This window comes from Rhinoraja longicauda, chromosome 33, assembly GCF_053455715.1.
Source record: "Rhinoraja longicauda isolate Sanriku21f chromosome 33, sRhiLon1.1, whole genome shotgun sequence".
In the NCBI taxonomy this organism is placed as follows: domain Eukaryota; kingdom Metazoa; phylum Chordata; class Chondrichthyes; order Rajiformes; family Arhynchobatidae; genus Rhinoraja; species Rhinoraja longicauda.
The window spans coordinates 23,722,557-23,742,904 of record NC_135985.1 but is presented as its reverse complement, the minus strand read 5'-3'; the positions used below and the strand labels follow the sequence as shown (position 1 = coordinate 23,742,904).

The 20,348-nt window shown below is 41.6% G+C and overlaps 1 protein-coding gene across 1 annotated transcript in view; it reads left to right on the top strand.

The window, feature by feature from the left end:
• The first annotated feature begins 344 nt into the window (after positions 1-344).
• The window catches only part of ticrr (TopBP1-interacting, checkpoint, and replication regulator), a 42,862-nt gene continuing 22,858 nt past the window's right edge, over positions 345-20,348 (top strand). The window contains exons 1-14 of the mRNA XM_078427108.1: positions 345-941; positions 4,695-5,007; positions 7,417-7,652; positions 7,886-8,123; positions 9,173-9,305; positions 9,391-9,527; positions 10,104-10,307; positions 10,911-11,062; positions 13,135-13,235; positions 13,933-14,026; positions 15,255-15,337; positions 16,963-17,196; positions 18,452-18,539; positions 19,704-19,782. Of these exons, the coding sequence (XP_078283234.1) occupies positions 345-941; positions 4,695-5,007; positions 7,417-7,652; positions 7,886-8,123; positions 9,173-9,305; positions 9,391-9,527; positions 10,104-10,307; positions 10,911-11,062; positions 13,135-13,235; positions 13,933-14,026; positions 15,255-15,337; positions 16,963-17,196; positions 18,452-18,539; positions 19,704-19,782 (2,689 nt within the window). The remainder of the gene's footprint in view (positions 942-4,694; positions 5,008-7,416; positions 7,653-7,885; positions 8,124-9,172; positions 9,306-9,390; positions 9,528-10,103; positions 10,308-10,910; positions 11,063-13,134; positions 13,236-13,932; positions 14,027-15,254; positions 15,338-16,962; positions 17,197-18,451; positions 18,540-19,703; positions 19,783-20,348) is intronic.

The following is a 20,348-nucleotide window of genomic DNA, read 5'->3' as shown; positions in this document are numbered from 1 at the left end:
CAGACACTGACAGCAGTGACTAATGGGCGCTTGGGGTCTGACAGCAGTGACCAATGGGCACTCGGACACTGACAGCAGTGACCAATGGGAGCTCGGGGACTGACGGCATCGATCAATGGGCGCTCGGACACTGGCCGCATGGACCAATGGGCGCTCGGGATTTGACAGCATGGACCAATGGGCGCTAGGTGTCTGACAGCATGGACCAATGGGCGCTCGGACACTGGCCGCATGGACCAATGGGCGCAGCGCCTGGGAAAAGGCGCCAAGATCGGTTGGAGCGGCGCTGTCGACAATGGCGGCGGCGGCAGTGACAACCAGCGGGTGAAGCGGCAGCGCCTACCATGGGCTGGCACAATGTGGCGCTGCTGGTGGACGTGGCGGGCGGAGATGCCGGTGCCGGTGCCGGTGTGGGGGCGCGGCGGGCGGCGTTGCGGCTGCTGCTCCACTCGGCCTGCGGCGCCGGCTTCCCCGCGCTACGCTGGGCCTTTAAACCCTTCAACGCGGCGGCGGCGGCGGCGGCCATGAGGGGCCGCTCGTTCAGGGAGCTGCGGCTGGAGCAGCTGCGGGAGCTGGAGGAGGCGCTGGAGCCGGGGCCGGGCCGGGGGTCGAGCACCGCCGCTACCGCCGCCGCCACCCACACGGCGCTGGTCGAGGCCCTGTCCGACCTGCCCTGGGACCGGCCCGACATCACGTCCCCGGCCAAGGCCGCCCGCGGAGCCGCCGCCCCCGCCCCGCTACCCCGGGCCCGTAACACCCTCTATCTCCTCGCCCCCTGTCCCGTGTCCCGGGCCCAGCTCCGCGCCTTCCTGCAGCTGCCCCCCTCCGCCGCCGACACCCCTCACCAAGTGGCCGACAGGATCGTCCCGCCGCCCGTCCGCGCCCTGCTGTCCGCCCACAACATCGCCCTACACTGGGTGGACACCCAGCCCCTGCAGCAGGTGAGCCGCACATCTCTGTCAGCCGCCAGCCCCCCTCCATCTCTGCGACTCTCCCAACCTCAGAGAGACACTTAGACAGGTTCATGGACAGTGCAGCAAGCAACAGCAGATGCTGGTTTAAACCGAAGATAGACACAAAATGCTGGAGTAACTCAACGGGACAGGCAGTATCTCTGGAGAGAAGGAATGGGTCGAGACCCTTCTTCAGTCTGACGTTTGTTCCCATCAGGTACATGGATGTAGGACGGGTTTGGAGGGATATGGACCAAACGCAGGCAGGTGGGAATAGTGCAGATGGGGCATGGTGGCCGTTATGGGCAAGTTGGGCCGAATGGCCTGTTTCCACACTATCACTCTATGACTAACACATTTGTCTGCAAAATCATGAGAGAAACAGATCGGATGGGTGCACAGAGTAGTGGAATCAAGGACGGGAGGTTTAAAATGTGGGGGGGAAAGATTTAATGGGAACTTGAGGGCTAACTGTTACACAAATGGTGGTGGGTGTATGGAACGAGCTGCCAGAGGAGGTAGTTGAGGCAGGGGCTATCGCAACGGTTAAAGAACATTTCGACTGGTACATTGATAGGACCGGTTTGGAGGGATATGGGCCAAACGCAGGCAGGTGTGATGAGTGTAGTTGGAACATGTTTTGTCAGTGTTTTTTTTGGCAAGTTAGGCTGAAGGGCCTGTTTCCATGCTGTAAGACTATGGTAGACACAGTGCCTCAGTAACTCAGCGGGTCAGGCAGCATCTCTGGAGAACATGGACAGGTGACAATTTGGGTCGGGTACCTTCTTCAGGCTGATTCTATCCATATCCTCCAGAGATGCTGCCTGAACTGTTCAGTTACCTCAGCACTTTGTGTCCTTTTAAAAAAAAAAAAAATCATCACCTGCAGTTACTTTGTTTTTACGAGAACTGCAGATGCTGATTTATACCGATGATAGACACAAAGCGCTGGAGTAACTCAGCTGGTCAGGCAGCATCTCTGGAGAAAAGTAATGGGTGCAGATTTGGGTCGAGATCCATCTACACTCGTCACCAACCTGTTGGGTACTTTTAGTCTTGTCAGGCTTTATGCGGCAATACCGTTAACTTTCATACGGACACGGTCGTACAAACGTTCTAATTATTATAAAAACAAAGTGCTGGGGAGCTCAAATAGTTCATTCACTTCACTGGTTTGGAGTACAGGCCCACCACCGGTCTCCCGGCAACTGGTGGTCCAGCACCTCCTTTAATCCAGATACAATTACAATGTGGTGCATAGGCCGATCTTGACCTCACACTGATCAGCGGGTTGAACATTCCCCCTGCGGCCAGGGCCAGCAGATCCATTCTCATAGCTGACTTACAGAGACCTATATCTTGGCCCATAGGTTGACTGTTCCAGTTTGCATTGATGGTGCCGAAGTAGAGATGGTCGAAAACTTCAAATTCCTAGGTCAATATCACCAACAACTTATCATATCATATCATATATATACAGCCGGAAACAGGCCCCCTCGGCCCACCAAGTCCGTGCCGCCCAGCGATCCCCGTACATTAACACTATCCTACACCCACTAGGGACAATTTAAAAAAAAAAAAACATTTACCCAGCCAATTAACCTACATACCTGTACGTCTTTGGAGTGTGGGAGGAAACCGAAGATCTCGGAGAAAACCCACGCAGGTCACGGGGAGAACGTACAAACTCCTTACAGTGCAGCACCCGTAGTCAGGATCGAACCTGAGTCTCCGGCGCTGCATTCGCTGTAAAGCAGCAACTCTACCGCTGCGCTACCGTGCCGCCCAGGACTTCTCCTGGACCATGCAGATTGAAACAACAGCCAAGAAAACACTACAACGCCTCTACTTCCTTAGGAAGTTCGGCATGTCCCCTACAACTCTCACTAATTTCTAACCCGAAACGTCACCCATTCCTTCTCTCCAGAGATGCTCCCTAAGTTACTCCAGCATTTGGTGTCTATTGTCAGTTTAAACCAGCATCTGCAGTTCCTTCGTATCAATAGGAAGTTACTCATTCAATTCAGATTGGTGTCCTTGAATCAGCATTAAAAGGCCAATGAGCTGACATGTTAACCAAAGCATTGTTTATAGATAAACATATGAGTTTATGTAAATGATGAAAGGGTCAGTGAATGCTATTATGCTACTACAGTCTGAAGAAGGGTCTCGACCCGAAACGTCATCCATTCCTTCTCTCTTGAGATGCTGCCTGACCTGCTGAGTTACTCCAGCATTTTGTGAATAAATGCTACTACAGTTATATGCTGGAGAGAACCTATATACATTATATGAGGTGTTGCTTTCAACATGGAACATTAAACAGGTTCCCCATTACTCAAATGGATATTGAAGTGTCCTTAATATTTAAAAAAAGATAAATTGTTCTTGCTTGATTTCCTCAAATAACAAGTTTAAGAAAAACTGGTAATTGTTTTAGGATCATATAATGTGCAAGTGTTGCATTTCATTACAGTTGCTCCATTTCAAAAAGAACATATCTTTACTGTTGATGTCTCTTTTTTCCTTTCTTTCCTATTAGTATTGTCCAACTCATCCCAAACCTTGGGAATGTATTAAATTATAGATTTGAAGGAAGTAATTGTGTAAGGACCCATGAGGCTGTTAAATCCAGCCATCCTAACTATTGCCAGGCTTTGTCCCAGGCCCACGTTTTTCAACTTTCTCTCATCTACTACGATCAGTCTGATCAGTACCCAAAACATCACCTATCCATGTCAACCAGTACTGCATGACGTGCTGAGTTACTCCAGCAGTTTGTGTGTTTTTTATAAACCAACATCTATGGTTTATTTAGTGCAATACTATCTTTTACTTGGAGAGAAAGACACAAAGTGCTGTTTTAAAAGAAAATTATACCACAGTTCTACATGGCTATGCAGTGAATGGAGAAGATCTAATGACACTATTTCAAAGATACTTTGGGGTGGGTGGTGGAAATATAGCTGGTATTCCGTGTTTTGGCAATGCAAATAGACAAATAGACTCCGATGTATCGGCGAGATCGAGCACAGTCTCGGCGATCGTTTCGCTGCACACCTCTGCTCTAAACCTACCTGATCTCCCGGTTGCCAAATAGTTTAACTTCCCCCTCCCATTACCATACTGACCTTTCTGTCCCAGGCCGCCTCCTATGTCAGAGTGAGGCCCAGCCCAAATTGGAGGAACAGCACCTCATACTTCGCTTAGGCAGCCTACGCCTAGCGATATGAATATTGACTTCTCTAACTTCGTTACCCTTGCTTTCCCTCTCTCTCTCTCTCCATCCCTCCCTCCCCCCCTTGTTAGTTCTCTGACCAGTCGAACTGTCCCCTGATTAAATTTTATCTATACTTCGTTGTCGCCTTCTCCTAGCTAACAATGATCTATTCTACATTTTGCTTGAACTCATCCCCTTTGATGTCTTGTTTTCACACCTTGCCCTTTCTTATCTGTGTCTCCCTCTCCCCTGACTAAGTCTGAAGAAGGGTCTCGACCAGAAACGTCAGGCATTCCTTCTAACCAGAGATGCTGCCTGTCCCGCTGAGTTACTCCAGCATTTTGTGCCTACGGTGTAAACCGGCATTTGCAGTTCCTTACCACACAATACAAATAGATTATTAGTATTGTGTAGGAGCATTTTATTATTTATGGAACTTGCTGTGCACATTTGAATGTTTGTTGAAAGCTTGGTTTTATACAGAAATTCTAAGCTTTTATTTTTGTTTTCCCTCCATCTAGTTCAATGGAACTCGTGATCATATTGGCTATCAGTTAATTTCGGAGGTGATGCGAATGGTTGGTGGAAGCTTAATTCCGTTTGTTGCTTTAATGGAACTTTCACTTAAAGATTGTCATTTACCTCTGGAGAAAACTTCACTGGATTCCCAAGTTGACCGGAAGAATGAGTTGAATGCAAAGGGATGTGTAAAGACATTGAAAACAGTGGATGTTTTATTTCCATTTGATTGCAACATGAATTACTTTGTAAGTGTGGACAGTTTCTATCGAAATACATTTCCGCTTCAGCATGGATTACTGACTATCACACAAGGTAATTATGCCCATTTTGTGGATTTGAGTGTGTGTACTGTTATGTTGATGTTTTACGTTGGCATTTTAAAATATGATTTTTGTTTGTTATTTCTGCCCTTCCTTTCTTGCAGTATTATTTTATTAAGCCATTTAACTGCTTACAATCAAAGCAAAACAATTCCTTGTTAGACCATACATGCAGTAAAAATCCAGTCGGCAATCAGCCTGATTGTGGTTAATAACTGGAAGTGGAAGGAGGGTGGAATCAATAGTTGTGGCCATAGAGTCATACAGCGAAGGAAAACAGGTCCGCGCAGCCCAACGTCCACAACAACAAATGTGTCCCATCTACACTATTCCTACCTGCCTTCATTTGGCCCATATCCCTCCAAACCTGTCCTATCCATGTACCTGTCTAATTTATTCTTAAGCAATGCAATAGTCCCAGCCTCAACGACCTCCTCTAGCAGCTCGTTCCACACACCCACCACCATTTGTGTGGAAAATGTTACCCCTCGGATTTCTATTAAATCTTTCCCCATCACCTCAAATCTATGGTTCTCGATTTCCCCTACTCTGGGCAAGAGTCTGCGTCTACCCAATCTATTCCCCCCCATGATTTTATACAGCCCTATAACATCACCGGTAGACACAAAATGCTGGAATAACTCAGCGGGTCAGGCAGCATCTCTGGAGAGAAGGAATGGGTGACGTTTCGGGTCGAGACCCTTCCTCAGACTGAGAGTCAGGGGAGAGGGAAACTAGAGGTGTGAAAAGGTACAGCTGCTGCCTAACCTATAAGATCACCCCTCATCTGCGTTCCAACAAATAGAGGCCCAGCTTGCTTAAGCTCTCCCTATAAACTTAGACCCTCGGGTCCTGCAGCATCCTCGTAATTCTTCTCTGTCCCCTTTCAAACTTGACGACTTAGTGTAGGCGGTGGGAGACAGGAGGATGATGGCAAAGATAACATCGCTGCTGGACAACGACTCCCACCGCATGCAGGACACTCACTGCACTGAGCAGCTCCTTCAGTGACAGACTCCTTCACCCCAAGTGTGCGAAGGAGAGATATAGGAGGTCCTTCCTTCCCGCTGCTGTGAGACTGCACAACCAGCACTGCTCCCAGCAGACCAGTCAACAGTAACAGTTTTTAAAAAACACAGTAAATGATGACAATTATCCTTATCTTTATTTTTATTTATAATGAATGTCTTGCTATCCACTTTGCTGCTGTAACACTGCAAATTTCCCCAGTGTGGGACAGATAAAGGAATATATTATTATTATAATATTATTAACCAAGCCCATTATAGCCAAGACCATTACACAAACCAACTTCCCTTCTGTTGACTCCATTTAAACCTTGCGCTGCCTCAGCAAGGCCAGCAGCATAATCAAGGACGAGTTGCACCTGGGCACTCCCTATTCTCCCCACTCCCATCAAGCAAACGGTATAGAAGGTGAAAACGCACACCTCCAGATTCAGGGAAAGTTTCTTCCCAGCTGTTATCGGGCAACTGAATCATCCTACCACAACCAGAGAGCAGTGCTAAACTACTATCTACCTCTTTGGTGGCCCTCGGACTGTTCTTGATCGGACTTTGTTGGCTTTACCTTGCACTAAACGTTATTCCCTTATCACTGTAAATGGCTCGATTGTAATCATGTATTGTCTTTCTACTGACTGGATAGTACAACAAAAAACTTTTCACTGAACCTCGGTGTGACAGCAATAAATTAAACTAAACTAAAACAAAATATCCTGATAAACCTTCGTCTATTAAAACTTCCAGAGCAGATCAATAGATTTAGTCTCATTGCAGTGTGTATCGCGCCTTATATGTATAACTAGATCAAGTGGGCCCGTTGGGCCCAAACCTCTCCTGCATTGGTGCAGCACCCTCTCCTCCCCTACTCTCCCTCCCCACTCCCGCCTCCCCTTCCCTACCCCCTCCCCTTCCCCTCCCCCCACCATCCCCTTCCCCTCCCCCCACCATCCCCTTCCCCTCCCCCCGACTCCATCCCCCTCAACCCCCCTACCCTCCCTCCCTTCCCCCCCCCCCCCCCCCCCCCCCCCCCCAGGAGATAGATTTAAACTTTAAAATGTGAATAACTTAAAAAATATAACACTGATTTCAATGAAACTTCTTCCATTAGCACCAAAGGGACGTCGGTGAATAAGGTGGGCCTAAAATCGTCGCGCTATCATGTACCGTTTTGGCTGTAGTTCAGGAACAAACAAACAAACAAACAAACCAGAGTTTTAGTATATAGAAGATACTGAGCCCATCTATGGAAATTCTAAATAATTTGTTGGAACTGTTAAGTTTTAGAATTTTTAAATAGATGTTAAGTTCTTTCAGTGGAGATTTCCCTTTAACTTATTGAATGGTGATCAGATATAAAATTATCTGTTTGTGAACAGGAGAACAGAAGGTTTGCTGTCCTATCATCCTGGAACCAATTTCTTGTACTCAGAAATACCTGACCGATTCAATCAACATTATTGTGAAAGGAGTTATGTCGAACTGGGATCCAAAAAGGAGAGACCTGTTGCCTACATGTTCTTGGGTCTTGCAGCCAACTGAACAGAAGGACACTAAAGATAACTGTTTCCTTCAACGACTTTTGCAAGATATGGCTTGCAATGAGTTGCATCTGGTGCGTACTATTAATAAACATTAGTTTGAAGGCTGTTTATAACTTTTTCCCCTTGATAACATAATTCCCATATGTTGAACTGATGTCATGGGAGATAAAATATATTTGGAACTCGTTTGATATTCAACTCTTTTGGATACCATTAGTCAAATCAAAGATTAATTCTTGGAAAAATTGATTGGAAAAAATATTTAAGAACAAATGGTGAGATTAATTCTTGTGTTTTTTTTCAGGTTGCTGATGTAGAGATGAATGATTGCCTGCCTCCATGTACAGGAGTACTGTCTCCCTTGTTTTGTAATACCGCCATGTTCACAGTAATTTGGCAACAAACACAAGAATTTGAGGAGCTTCTCTTTCAGGCAGGGATAGCAGAAAAGATTGAGAATGTATCCACTGAAGTCTCCGATATTGTGGACAAAGCACTGAGCCTCATCTCTGACATCCCTGAGGAATGTCTAACCTGTTCAGGTGATCAAAATTAGCAGTAATTTTATTAATTTTGTGACCATTAAGATTCCTTTGATCTATCTGACCAGATAATTCCTGAGTTTGAACATTCCTTTTGAATACAGAAGAAAGTTTTATTAAATAACCTGAGTTTTGTGGATGAAAATTATCTGCAACGTTGATTTACTTAATGAGACTGCAGGTGTGCAAGTACAAGAACTGTTCAAAAAATGACTATAGTGAGAAAACACAACTTTCTTGGTGTGAACAAGTGGGGAGTTCATGCAATGGATTGCTGAATTGCTGTTATCTTGCTATACAGATCTTGGAAATGAAGAACATCGATTTTGAACAAATATTTAATTCCCATTTTAGTTGCCTATTTTAACATTTTGTGAAATCAGCTTTGAAAGTTTTGAGACAAATTTGTCTATAAAAGCGTAACAATTTGGCAAGACTATATGCTGCTGTGTTTCTCTGGAATGTGCTCCAGTTGAGGTGAAAATGCTCAGTAACCTATTGAAAATAAAAACTTCAAGAAATGCAGTCATTGGAATAAAAATTTACAAATGAAATTATTAATTCATCAATTGATAAACCAACCAAAAACAGGTTGGGGTATGATGTATTGTGACATAGATAATTTTTCTCATGCCTCAAATTTTAGCAAATTAAATTTGTATAAACTAGGATCAAACATACAAATTGAACACATGATGGCTCTCGAAGCATCTGTGACTAATTAAGCACAATACACTTTAACATTTGAACATAGGAAAGAATAATATTGCAGTCCATTTAGCTGGTTCGAAAAAAATTACCTAGCCTCTCATTATCTCGGCACCTTTGAACTTTTCAGCACCATTTCTGAACGTTATCCCACTTGAATAATCCATCATGCATTCACTGCCCACTTGAATTATGTTATTTGGAGTGTGATTTATATACTGTCTTAATTTTTAAATATTTAAATATTACGATCTCTTCAATGGGATGTTTGGTTTTCAGCACTCTAGCTTTGTCTTGTGATATAAACCAAAACAATTAAATGTAATTTTCTTTTTGTCTAGAAGATGTTACTGTTCCAGATTGGGTAGACTTGGAGCTGTCTGAAACCTCGCAGCAAAATGTTTCCTTTATTGAAGGGTGGTTTCCATTGTCTGAATTATCAGGAGCAAGCTCCACTCTGATGGAATCGTTCAGGTATATTATTAAAATTACTTCAATTTTATGAAGTGAGAAAGTAGCAGGATCATTAAAAACTTCAGAACTGTTATTTCTGCATTAGATCAATTCATGCAGTGGATGACAAAGAGAATATAGACTCTGAACTTGCTCTGACTGGTCATTTGGCTGACTTTTACCAGAGGAAATCTGCAAGTGAAGCTGGGTCAACTGTAGAACATGCAAATAAAAGAAGACGATGTAAGCCCCTTTTTTTCTGGAACTTAAACTGGTAATGTGATATTTACTTGCTATACATATTTTCCCAACTCTGACCTATCTCTATTGTCTCTGAATGAGCTATTTCTTTGATTCGCCATTCCATGACTACCGTGGTTGAATAATCCTTGGGATCTTAATGTCAGCAAATTATTCACCCCAGCAGATATGTTCTGCCCTGAAATAAATTGATTGTTGTAAATAAAAACAGTAAATGCTGGAGGTACTTGTCAGAGTATGAGCACCTGTGGAAAGAGAGAAACAAAAATAATATTTCAGTCGCTGACATTTTATTTGACCATCTGAAATATCACCTATGTTTTCCCCTTCCATTTTCCCCCTCCATAGATGTTGGCCTGCTGTAGACCTAATTCCAGTATTTTGTGTTTAAATTTTACATTTTCTGCAAATGCTTTTCTTGGTTTGAATAAACTTTAGAGCCCTGAAACCTAACGACAAAGTCTGAATCTCATGGCCGGGTATTATTTTGCTTTAAATTAAGCTTCTAATTGTGATTTTTCTGGTTCTCTGATTGAAGACAGTTTTAATAAATTACAGGTGGCCCACGAACTCCCATCCGGCAGAAGATGAAATCCATGAGTCGCTCTCTGCAGATGCTAAATGTTGCTAGGCTAAACGTGAAAGCTCAGAAGAGTCTGACAGATGGGGTGCAACCGCTGACTGGAGAGAAATCCACCAATCCATCTAAAAAACGTTCGGGGAACAAGCGGAAAAATAAGAGAGCAAGAAAGGATCTGGCAGGTAGGTCATGGTGACTACTATTCATTCAATATTTTGGGCTGTTTTAAAGACCAGCTTTTTTTTTTCCGAGATGCTGCCTGACCTGAGTTACTACGGCACTTTGTGGCTATCTTTGGTATAAACCAGTATCTGCCGTTCCTTCCTATCACATGAAGGTGGGTCACTGCTTGTTTCCTGTAAGACTTCATTTAGTGGTTAGAAAGCAAAACTGCTCATTATTCCTGCGTTAGTTCAAAATCTGTGTCAATGCAATACAACAGTGGTTTATCAATGTAAAATTAAATAGATGGGGAACTATTTTGTACAATTTACTCATTTGGAGCTGGGGTGCATAACAGTTGAGGAATAATGATCAGTTAAGTGTCGCTTTGCAGGGCGTTGAGAGCCTAATCCGTACCTAGCCAGGTGCTGATGTCGTGGAAGTTAAATTTGCAAATTTAAAGGACAGGCAGTATGGTAATTAAAACATGGAGGTGAAATAGTGTATTAAATGTTGATGCCTTTTTTGGGGGGCTGAATGTCATAATGCAAGAATACTTGCACCTTGATTTACAAATTGCCCATTTGCAAATTTAAATCTGCTGCTAATTTTGCTTCTTACAGATTTTAAAAGTAGTGAGGAGATGGTGTCCAGTCTGAAAGAGACCTACCAGAAATATATTGTGGAGGAAGAATTGTCCCAGTTCAATTTCATAAAAAATGCAATCACTATTATGAAAATGTACCTGGAATCTGCTAACACTGAAGATCTTGAGGTATTCCCTCTTTAATTTTGTGATCTGATACTTTTGCAGTAAATGTATGATTGAAAGACGCCATTAGGACATTTTGGGATCCTTCACGAGTTGTTATTCGGAAGACAATTATACTTGTCTACATTTGTTATCTTTTTGGTGTAGCACAATGTTGTTTATTCTATTGCTAGGATATAGGAATTGTCACTATTTAATTCTCTTGTTGGTAAAAGAAAAGAAGTGATGTTCCATGAGAACTTGCACTGAGCCATTGACGACATTATAGCTTTCTATAAACTTTTGGGATGATTTGTAAGCACATTGTCAAAAACTTGATAACACCAAATGGGAACTACAGGTAAATCAAGGGAGTTGAAGCAACGTATGGGAAGACTTACGGAATGGGCATTTTACTCTAACTGAATTTATAAACGTGAGATGGCTATTTTGGTCAGCAGAGTGAGCATGCTCAGCCTCGTTAACTAATTAGTATTTAAATCAGGTTCATGGTGCCACTAAGTGGTTTGCAGAAAAAAAATAGCGATACTGCTTTAAAAAAAAAAATCTAAAGCACTTGGGGTTCCCTTCCAGATGGATAGAAATGAATAGTGTGAGTTTAATTGTAAACTTAACAGACATTTGGTTTGTCCCATTTAAGTTTCGCAACTTATATAAAGAAATGGAAGATGTCTTATGACATTTGAATTGAGAAATTAAATTTATCAAAGAAGATAGATGAATCATGTGACACGTAAAAGAAAAGACCTAGGATCCCCGGTAGACAATTTTAAAGCTTTGAAATAATTTTGTAGGCTAGACATGAGCAAGAATGTTCTGCTTGTCCAGACCACTACCATAGTATAATCATAATCGTAACAGTACTTTATTAGCCAAGTATGTTTTGCAACATACGAGGAATTTGATTTGCCATTCAGTCATACCAATAAAGAGCAACAAGGCACCCAAATAAGTTTTTAACATGAACATCCACCACAGCGACTCCCCCACTTCCTCACTGTGATGGAAGGCAAAAAAAAGTTCAATCTTCTTTTTCCCTTCTTTGTTCTCCTGCGCGGTCGGGGCACTCGAACCTTCTGTCCTGGCTCCTGAAGCGGGCGGTTGAGCCCTCCGCATTGGGGCGATCAAGTTCCCGCATCGGGGGTTATCTCAGCTCCCCGTGCTGGGAGATTGGACCCCGGGTCGGGGCTAGTTGAACCTCGTGTAGCTTGGAGCTTCCCGACATCAGTCCCTACCCGAGACTGCGAGCTGTTCGATGTTAAGATCCGCACGCTGGAGTGTCGATCCCAGGTGAAGGATTGCAGGCTCCGACGGTAAGTCCACGGCCTCGCGGTGGGGCTCAAAGTCAGTCTCGAGCAAGGACACCAGCTCCATGATGTTAGGCTGCAGAGCGACCGGAGATACAATCTGGAAAACAATCGCATCTCCAGCAAGGTAACAGATTGAAAAAAGTTACCCCGACCCCCCCCCCCCCACATAAAACAAACCAAAGAACATTAACACGTACTTTTAAAACACACTAAAAATAACAAAAAAGACAGACGGACTGTTGGCAAGGCTGCCATCGCTGACGGCGCCACTCGGTATAATGGTATAAATACAAGGTGGCTATTGATAAATAAATAAAAATCACCTGAGGTTTTTGATCCTGAGCAGTTAGAATGTGAAACTGGCTAATGTATATAGTTGAAGCAGTGAGCAGAGATGTATTTAAGGGGAAGCTGGATAATTGCCTGAAGGAAAGGGATAGTGATAATATATGTAGGTGTGATTAGATGGAAGGTGGTAGAAATCTTGTATGAAACATTAAACTTGGAATGCCCTGATGGCTAAGTCAAATGGCTAGTTTCTCTCTAGGAATTACCATATAACACTGGATGTCATGAATTCTCACTTCAAAGTACTTCACTACTAACTAATCAGAGTTTCCACCAAACACTGAACATTGCTTCATCTTGAGTTGGAAAATTCAAACATCTTAATGCCTTTTTATAAGTTGTAAATGTACTATAGTTTCAACACTGATTCTTCTGCAAATGCTTTGAATAAAAGTAATAATATTGTTATATTCAAAGGCCACGTGCATAAATCTAATCCGGATGCAGCTACTAAAGAGCAGTAAATCCATTCGACAGCTGTATGGAAGCCAGGAGGACAAAGAATGTAAAGTCCGAGAGTGAGTAGACTCTTTAGATTGATACGTTCTGGCTGTACTTGCCATTCATAATTGTTTAAAGTAAGAAAATATTTTATTTAGATGCAACGCTTCTAGTGAAATTGTATGCAGTTGTTTTACAATGCACTTGTAAAAACTGCACTTGTCCAGTATATTGATGATCTCTCCGCTTCATTCCTGTTGCATTCTGTTTCATTCAGAGATATGGCTGTTCACAACATTTCTGTTATCCCCCTTTCGTACCCACTCCCTGCACTCTTGGAGCAATATACAGAGGCCAACTAATTTACAAACCCGCATGTCTTTGGGATGTGGGAGGAAACCAGGGTACCCAGATGAATCCCACGCTGTTGCAGGGAAAACATGCAAACTCCAAACAGACAGCACCAGAGGTCATAATTGAACTCGGGTCTCTGATGCTGTGACAATCGCGCTTCCAGCTGCATTAATGTTGTTTTAAATAGATATTTCTAACTGGTTTAATACAAGTCGTTTGGGAAGAGTTGAGGAAATTGTAACCTATTTTTGTCTTGCCTTCAAATCTGCTTATAACTAGATAATCAATTGGCAAATATTTTCTTCCAACGTTTCAAATTTTGTTAGGTGACGATCATAAGAAGGAAAGATCATCAAGTTGTATTAATTTTGTTTTCAAAAACAATCCTTTTATAAATGATTTTATTGGTTCTATTTGCAGCTGCCAACTTCAAGTTTTGTTGCGTTTAGAGATGTGCGAACAGTTCCCATCACTGCAAAGTGATACAGAACAGTTGGAACATTTCGTGGAAGAAGTAAGTATGGGGAGTTAGACAAAGTCTAAGCTTGTAGCTGGCACAAAGGACAGGATAAATGTCACTTGAGTTTAGTATTTTTAATGCAATTTCATTGTTGAAGCAGCTGTTAAATAAAACCAAATGAACATTTCTGCTTAAAGGCAGTCATGATTGGAAAATCTTCTTTTGTCATGAAAAGCATTAGAAAATGTAGAGCCTTCATCAACCAACCATTCATATTCAGTGCAAATTGGAGTCATATCCGATGCATGGCTGTATCCAGTCAGTAAATCCTTAGCATCCAATATTTCAATAGTTGTTATAATCAATAGGAATTAATAAGTTCACATCAAAGCAGTTGCATACTTTGTGTTGTGGAGTGGGTTCCCACATCACTCTCAGGAGTAGTGAGCAACCCTTGGAGGAAGTAGTCTTGCACTGAAGATAGACACAAAATGCTGGAGTAACTCAGCTGGACAGGCAGCATCTCTGGAGAGAAGGAATTGGTGATGTATAAGAACTGTATAATGTATAATGCTGAGTTACTCCAGCATTTTGTGAATAAAAGGAATTGGTGATGTTTTGGGTCGAGACCCTTCCTCAGACTGATCGATGTTGCTAAACTCGTTGGAGAGAGAAGGAAAACTTCAAAGTTTGCATACCTTGAGGAGATTTTACAATGGAGCAGACAAAATGTGTAGGCAGGAACTGCAGATGCTGGTACCATGATGAGATTTCACAGTGAAGCAGACAAAATATGTAGGAAGGAACTGCAGAAGGTAGACACAAAATGCTGGAGTAACTCAGCGGGACAGGCAGCATCTCTGGAGAGAAGGAATGGATGATGTTTTGGGTCGAGTCCCTTCAGAACTGCAGATGCTGTTACCTTGAGGAGATTTTCACTGTTTGAGTTTGGTGCCATGTGAACTAGTTAACTGCAGAATCCAGGACAGTTTGCAGACAGCTAATAGGGGTTATGAGACATCTTGAGTCTTTACTTATTTACCTCTGCTGTTTTAACTATCTAATAGAGGTTCTTTGGTATTAATGGTATACATTTTCCACATTGCTAATGCTACAGCATGTAATAAACTGCAGTGAGGAATTATGTCAAATTAAACTGCAGTGAGGAATTATATCAAATTTAGAATCTGATGTATAGGTGGTGAGTGAAAAGGCTTCAAATGTCTTTCCTAATACAGTCATCTAAATACTTTTTTTAAACTAAACTTGTTTTTGATTGCAGATGACAAATCTCCTACGTATCATATCTTTAACAAAAGACACCACATTTCTCGCAAAGTTTCTGGAGGAAGAGATTTTGAAAACGTAAGCTCAAAACATTCATAAAAGGCAGTGTTTTTATCTGCTTTCAGTTTTCTCCTTTTCATTCTCACACCGTTGGGATCCAAGAATAATGCGCACTCTGTACGGAGTTTGTACATTCTCCCTCACTCACTCACTCAGGTTCCCTCGCACACTCGGGTTTGTAGGTTAATTGGCTTCCGTAAAGTATAAATTGTCCCCAGTATGTAGGATAGTGATGGTGTACGGGGTGATCACCGGCCGGTGCAGACTCGTTGGGCCGAAGGGGCTGTTTCCATGCTGTATCTCTGTCGTCTACATAATGATCAACAATAACTCCTCGTTCCTGGCATTGATATTTTATAGCCCTCCCACTCCAAATTAAATCAACTGGTGAGTAAAACCTACTTGAAATTTAGGCTCTGAACTTTACTATTTGGTCTTTTACCTAGTGGGTTGGTAGAAATAATGAAGTTGCCTTCATTAAAAATTTAGTTTTGCATTTAACAATATATTATTAGTTTGGCCATGATTGTAAATTACAAATTTTAATGATACATGAATTAAATACTTTTTTCCCATCTTGCGACGTATTGCAGTGTGAAAAATAAAATGATGTTAATGTAATGCAAGGTGTGAACGAGTGCATGATGGTGGGCAGTGGGCTTTCCATACTGTATGACTCGAACATGACCTGTGAGAAGCTCCCCAACGTTAAAATTTTAAATTGCCTGATATAATTTCCAAATTTGCTAATTTAATGTAACATTGAGTTTTTCTGTAATTTTCTCTACTGGGTCAAGAGTAAGCAAAGGCAGATTGTGCTTCCACTCTTTACCTGTTGTTACTTGTATAGTGTGACTGCAATATTTAATGTGAAATGTTAGCAGTTTAGTATTTGGGTATAATTTTCTTGTCCTAAAATTCTTGCTGGTTTTCAAACTCCAGTGTTTATAAAAACATTAATCCACTCTGCCAAATTTCAAACGTCACCCAAGAAATATTAGTTGTAGTGCAGAGCATTCATTCAAGCACATTTTGATTTTTGTGTATCACTTGTTCAATTTACTCATGATTAGAAATCTTTAAGATTTAATTAAATTGTGTGGATTTGACTATATCAGCTCTTTCCTGTTCCATTGCCCCTCTGCTGATTGTTCTATGTGATCCATTGTGTGGTTTGGCTTTGACTTCCAGTGTAAATGTCAAGTTTTTGTCATCTGTGGCTCGGTAGCTTTCCCATCTGATTTTGGCATTTGAGTACAGAATATTTGCACTGGCGACTGTGCAGTACTGTGCAGAGGGAGTGATCCATTCTTGGAGAGCCCTCTTTCTAAGGATGCATTACCCCAGGTATCAACTAGTATAGAAAGGCACTAATTCAGAGCAAAATTATCCTCTGTGCCAAGATTAATATTCAACTCCCAACCAAATATCACCAACAGAGTATTGGTTATTGGAATTGCTGATTATTGGTGTTTCTGTTTGCAAATGTATGCTCTGGTTCCTTGCATTGCAAGAATAACCAAACTGCAAAAAATACTTCATTTGCTGTGAGGTTCTTTGGAATTTCCATGTGTTGTCAAAAGTAGATTATAAATGTAAGCTGTTTTTAAAAATAACAGTGATTCAACCATATTGTGTTTCAGATATTTGCTCACAGTGCCAAAAATATTAGGCGAGTTGTACTTTGGATTGGGGCAAAATGTTCCAGAACGTCTCTCCTCGGTGCTTCCTGCTGATTTCTTCAGTGATGAATCAATGAGTCAAGAGCCCGAGTCACCTGGTGAATCCCAGCCACCCTCCCTCGCGCCAAATAGCAGTTGTGCAGAATCTGAAGAGCAGCTGGAACAACTACGTACCAGGTCTTCTAGGAAAAGAAGGTATTAAGGTCCTTAATGCTTCCAGTGTTTTTGTTAACTCCCTGCATTTCTGTGACTTGACTTACTAACCATAGTTGTGGAAATGAGTGGAGATCATTCAACCAATGCTTTATTGTTATATTCTGTTGTAATTTGTCATTCAAAAATTTCTTAAGCTGTGACTACCACTAATTGTTGACGTGTAACAATAGGGACTTAGTTATAACGTGCAGCCATCCTTTAATTTAAGGTGCTCCAACACCTTTCCTCCTCTCTCTGAAACCCAGATTGGCACTAAACTTGGTCTTTCAGTGTATTCTTGCTCATCCTCCCTGTGTAACTGTCTCAAAATGTTTTTGCCTGTATCTTACCGTGCACCAAAATTATTTTTTTTAATGGCACAATTTGAGTGGATGTAACATGTTAAATCTCTCCATGGCATCATGAACCATTTCCAATATTACAAAGCTCTTGAGATCTGCCACTCCTCAAACTCTGACTTCCTGTGCATCGCTGACTTTAATTCCTGTCTCCCCAGCCATGGCTTCAGTTTGAGTCCCTCTGCATTGTGCCGCTAACCTCACCTGTCCCTCTACTGTTCCTTAAAACTTGGATCTTCAAGTTTATGATACCTGTTCTGACATTACCTGTGAGATTACAGATCAAACGTTTGTGCAATAATGCTTATCTGAAGTACGTTGGGAGCTTTTACTATGATGCATAAATAAAAATCATTTCTAGCCTGCATGAAACCCATAGGTTTATGGTATGATGGTGGGAAAGCGCAGTAGATATGAACACGTGGAACAGGTTGTCTCTTCGATGGAGTATTTAAAAGTGAAGCAGTTTTTGGATATCCTGTCAAAATGACAAACTTTAAATTCCCATTTTTCAAAAAAAAATGTTTGATTATTTAATGTCCACCTGTTTTGTTTGATATAGAATTTAGGTCCCTAACTTTCCCATATCAATGAAAATATAGCACTTTGGTACTGAAAACAGGAATTGTTGCTTTCCCAACAGATGCTAAATCAGCAGATTTGTTCAGTGTTAAAATTCTGCAAACATGTTTCATATTCCCAAATGGTTTCTCTTCATTGGCCTGAGTAGATTATGAATGTTTGCTAGTTAATGATACTGAACGTGATCTTCTACTTACAAATGTAAATCATCAACTTTGACTAAAAATATAAAATCAGCATTCAATGCAGCGAATATTATCATTCTAAATAAACATTAAAAATAAAGCACTGTTCAATGATGCTTTATCGTCTAGGAACCTTCCACTGACCAGACATCGGAGCATGTCTGAGGTGTCCCATAATCTGCGGCAAATTCAAATGCCTAAGAAGTCTGTAAAACCGGTGAGTTGTTAAATCTACAAAATTGTTTGTAAATCTACAGTTTCAATTTTTAAAACCTGTTGAAATTTCTGTTTGGGAAATTGCGGGTGTTCAAGAATGAACGGGTTAAAGGGGAAAATTCACAGAATGGTTACAAAACCGGAGGATGGCCTTCAGCCTGAAGTGTTTGTGATTTCTGTAGGTTGAAGCAAATCAGCCAGTACCTTTCTCCACCCTCTTATCCATGGCTCTGCAAATTCTTCCCTTAGAAAACTACAACAGAATTCTTTCCGCTACCACCCGTCAGTGCGTTTCAGACCCAAACCCCCATCTGCGTGGAATTTTTTTTTTCTTCATGTCACTTTCATGGTTCTTTTGCCATTCACTTTCATTCAATGTCCCACAGTTCGTGGTTGTTGTTCATGAAAGATGAAAGTTTATATTCACTGCCAATGCTGCATGGTTTTAAAACACCTCTGTGATCCTTTCACAATCTCTTTTTCATGCATAAATTGTATAATCTTTTACACAAAAGCTAGAGGATATATTCTTTGTATACAAGAAATAGAATCAGGAATAGGCATTGGCCCCCTGTGCTTGCTCTACCATTCAGTAAAATCTTGTATCTTGAGGCCATTTTCCTGCTCCAACTCTTGATTCCTTTAATATAAAATATCTGCCCTTAAATCAACAACTGAGCTACTAAAGCTCTTTGCAAGAGAATTCCAATGATAAAATAAAATATATTTTCCTCTTTCTTCAATAGCCAGCTCTTATTTTTCCTCTGATTCCTGATTCCTAACTGGCCCGTCTCAGGAAACATCAACTCTTCATCTATCCGCAAACATTTAGTATGTTTCAATGAGACCTCGATTTGAGATAGACATGTATCCTGCACCATATCAATCTCAGGGAAATATTGTACATGGCCCTTTCCTCAAAGGTGTAAGATTATTCGGTTAATACTGTTTTGATGATATAACTTTACATCTATCCATGATGACCCTTAAGAGGAATATCTTACTAACTGCACAATGAGCACAATTTAATAAAATTTAAAAAACATTTGGACATGTACATGGACAGGAAATATTTAGAGGGATAAGGGCCAACCGTGGGATGTGTAGATGGGGCAAGGTGATTCAAAGGGCCTGTTTCAGTGCTGACTCTATGACTCTCTAATAGGAGAAGGTGCAGTCTCGTTTGTCCTTGGGTATTGAGCAACCAGTGCTACAAGAGTCTTCGTCACAAAAGGAGACGCAAGGTACAGTTTGGCTATACTTAGATTTACAGTCACATTTATGACTAATACATATTTAATATCGTGCCACAATGTTGAAACCTGTGTGATTGGTAATGGGACAGCATGTGTGATTAAGGGTGGAGCAACTGATAAATGGTCCCAACCAGAAACGTCACCTATCCATAATCTCCAGAGATGCTGCCTTCCTCGCTGAGTTACTCCCAGCAGGTTGTGCTTTAACCTGTATGATTAGTGGTGGAACAGCTATTACTTGATTAGGTGGTACGCTTAAATGTATTGGTGATTCACATTCTTAGCAGTTACTGCATAGCTTGCCAATATAAAGTGTGTACGGCAATAGTATTTAGCCCAGAAAATTCAAAATATGCTGACCCCGTCCTTTCTTTTGTGCAGTTTTAGTACTTTTATAAACTCTCACTTTTCACATTGTGCCAATGTTATGCTGATCGAATTCAACATGTTCTCTTATGTAAATGCCACTTCTGCAGTTCCTCATCCACTGGCTCTAGCTTTGCTTTGAGCTCATTCTGTTGCACTATTGCTGTTGATTATGATCATTGCTAATG